General features: G+C 40.0%; 1 protein-coding gene across 1 annotated transcript in view; it reads right to left on the bottom strand.

The window, feature by feature from the left end:
* Positions 1-1,823, bottom strand: part of nat16 (N-acetyltransferase 16) — an 18,626-nt gene extending 16,803 nt beyond the window's left edge. Inside the window, exon 1 of the mRNA XM_007567807.2 lies at positions 1,740-1,823. Within this exon, the coding sequence (XP_007567869.1) occupies positions 1,740-1,750 (11 nt within the window). The 5' untranslated portion in view covers positions 1,751-1,823. The remainder of the gene's footprint in view (positions 1-1,739) is intronic.
* Between the last annotated feature and the right edge of the window lie 1,377 nt (positions 1,824-3,200).

Here is a 3,200-nt window from a genome sequence, read left to right as displayed (position 1 = left end):
TCAATTCATCTGGCAAATCAAATATTCAAACACTAATTACTTACTTCCAGAGCCTCCTCTGAGCCAATCTGTGACAAAATAGACTCATTTTCTTACAATGGACATAAAAAGGTGTGAGCTGTAAGAGTCAGTACCTCTTTGTCATGTAAAAACATATGTGAACTCCTAAGAAAGCATCACAAAAAGCATATGGTAAATAAAATCACCTTAAATATTTCAAAATAAAAGAGAAAAAATGGTTAAAAAAAGGTAAGTGGGAGAAGAGTTCCTGTCAATATGATATAGTAAATGCACTGGGAGCCCTGAATACTGGTGATGCATGTGTTCAGCAAGAAATGCATTCAGACAAAAGCTCCTAAGAATGGCTGCAAACGGCATCATGGAGAAGCACAGTGATGATGATTAGAGCACCGGAAAGAGGAGATTCTTAAAGAGACAGACATCAAATTGCAAAGTCAAATTTCTTTTAGGTTATATTTGATGTATGGAGCATTTTTTAAATAATTGAAGGTAACATATAACTACATGATTGTGCTATAAAATGCCAATATGTCCCTGGAAGATACATTATACCATCCCTTTATCATTCATCATGTTTTGGTATTGTTGCATAATTCTTATTTACATTAAAGTGTGTTCGTCCACTCCAGTGGTAATACCAGGACTGCCCCGAGTCGATCCTCAGGGCTGCTATCCTGCATATTTTTTGTTCTTTCCCTTCTTCCACACATCTGAATCAAAAGATTTGTTAGCAGGTCTCTGCAGAACTTTATCTGCGTTTCCATTAAAACTCTGCCTAAAATGTTTTGGATATTGTGCTAAAAAACACAATTTCAAAATTGCTGTGTTTCCATTAAATATGAAATGCAATTAAAATCACACATTAACTGGTCATAAGAAACTGAAGAACCCCAAGTGGTTGTTTTGAGCCTACAAACTGGGCTGCTCTTTGCCAACCACATGGAGAGGACATCAGTGCCATGACTGAGTGTGTGACCGACTATATCAAATAAACACCATCATCACCAGATCAGTGAGACGCTTCCCTAAAACAAACCCTGGGTCACCAGTGAAGTAAAGTAACTGTTGAACATTAAAAGAAAACCTTTAAGGAGCGAGACAGGGAGTTATACAGAAGCAGCTCAAAGTCAAGATTACAGACAGCAAGAAGGACAGGAAGAATCTGGAGAGTAAACTGTAGAGGAAGAGTATCAAAGATATGTGTTCAGGAATGAAGAAGATCACAGGCTTCAAGCAAAAGGAGGATCAGGTAGATGGAAGTTTGGACAGAGCAAATGGGCTGAACACACTCTTCAACAGGTTCAGATCAGAAACAAGCTCATCATCGTTCTCTCCTGTCCCCAACCAGACAAATGTCCCACCTTCCTCTGACCCACAGCTCTCCTGTCAAACTTCAGATTTTTTATCTTCCGCCTCAGTCATGGACTCTTCTGCTTCCACAAGTTTGTCTTCAACCAAATCAGGAGATGCTGCTGCTCCCTTTACCTCCAACTCACACTTTTCTGTGTCTAGAAGTCAGACAAAGAGGCAGCTGGAGAGATTGACCTGGAACAAGGCTGCAGGTCCAGATTGTGTCAGTCCCAGAGTCCTGAAGGGGTGAAGCTGCAGAGCAGCTCTGTGGGATTCTGCAACATCTCTTCAACCTTAACCTGACTCAAGAGGAGGTTCTGCTGTTGTGGAAGACATCCTGCCTGGTTCCGGTATCGAAGAAAACTCACCCATCAGTCATCAACGACTATAGACCAGTTTCCCTGACATCCCACATCATGAAGGTCCTGGAGAGACTCCTGTTGGCCCACCTGAGTAAACAGACAAGCTCAAATCAAGACCCCCTGCTGTTTGCTTATTTCCGTTGAGTTGGAATTGATGATGCCATCATACACCTGCTTCAACAAGCCCACTGTCATCTGGACAGAGCAGGCAGCACTGTGAGGATTGGTGTCCTTTAACACAATTCAGCCTGATCTGCTTTGTCAAAAACTCCAGAAGACACAGGTGGAGGCCTCAACAATCGTTTCAGTGCACTGTGTTAAGAAATTTTTTGTTTTGTCTTCATTTTAGTCCTCTTTGTCTTATAAACTGATATCGTACACAACTCACCCAGTGGCTCCCAATGCTGTTTAGATTTGGTGCCAATTTAGGCGACATTTTAAATTCATCCTCCCATCCCTGTCATTAACACCCATATGTTCTTGTATGTAACACCAATTTTTCATTTTGACATGATAAAGATATTAAGCAATTGAGTGAACTTTATTCAGATTGGATATTTGTTAGTTTCCCCAATTTATCTCATAAATTTGACATCCCCATACTTCACAGCTTTTGATATTTTTAAATTTGCAATTTTGTGTCAATTTTTTTTTTTATAATTTCCCTTTTTTACATCTTAGCCTGGGCAAGAGGGTTAACTTCAGTTTGACCCAGCACAGAGGGGGGATGATGTTATACAAATCGATTCATGAACCTGTCTAAAACCAAAGGCTCATGAGAGAAGGATCTGGGAAGACACCGTAGGGATGATTTTTGGGAGCGAGGATTTAACAGGATATGACTTGAACTAATTTAATTTAAAGTGTTGCATAGAATTCACTATTCCAAGCTCAGGCTCTCAGAAGATGGATGTGATAAATATAGTGGTTCTCTCTGCAGTTTTCTCATGTTATTTTTGGAGGGCTTTTGTCTTCCATGCTTGGCGTGAATTCGCGGCCCTGCACTCATGTTGCAATCTTTGGGAGTTTCCAGACCCCTCGTTCCACTTACATTTCATGAAAATGACATTATTGCACATAATTCATTAGTAGTATGCACAATAAAATCTATACTATTGCACTGGAAGTCTCCATTGTATCTTTCTGAATGAATGAGGGAAGCAAAAGGAAAAATCATATACACAGGACATACTTAATACAGTGGCAGGCCTTTAAATCTTATCTTACATATTTATCTGTGCTATGTATTACTGCTTTGTTTTTTCTTTTCACTGTGCTGTTGCTAAGAAGAGTTGGGGGTTCTTAGGGCAGAGAGGAAGTGTTTTACCCGTTTCAGTTGTAGTTTAAATGCCATTTATTCCAATTTCAAAGCCCAAAGGGAGTCTAGAAAAATGCAAGAGATGCATCAAGACCTGCAGTCGACCTAATGTCCAGTTGAATTAAACGGAGATCTGCAGCATCTCCCTC

This window comes from Poecilia formosa, unplaced genomic scaffold (assembly GCF_000485575.1).
Source record: "Poecilia formosa unplaced genomic scaffold, Poecilia_formosa-5.1.2 Scaffold214, whole genome shotgun sequence".
NCBI lineage: Eukaryota > Metazoa > Chordata > Actinopteri > Cyprinodontiformes > Poeciliidae > Poecilia > Poecilia formosa.
The sequence above is the reverse complement of the archived record's forward strand: the minus strand, read 5'-3'. Positions and strand labels throughout refer to the sequence as shown.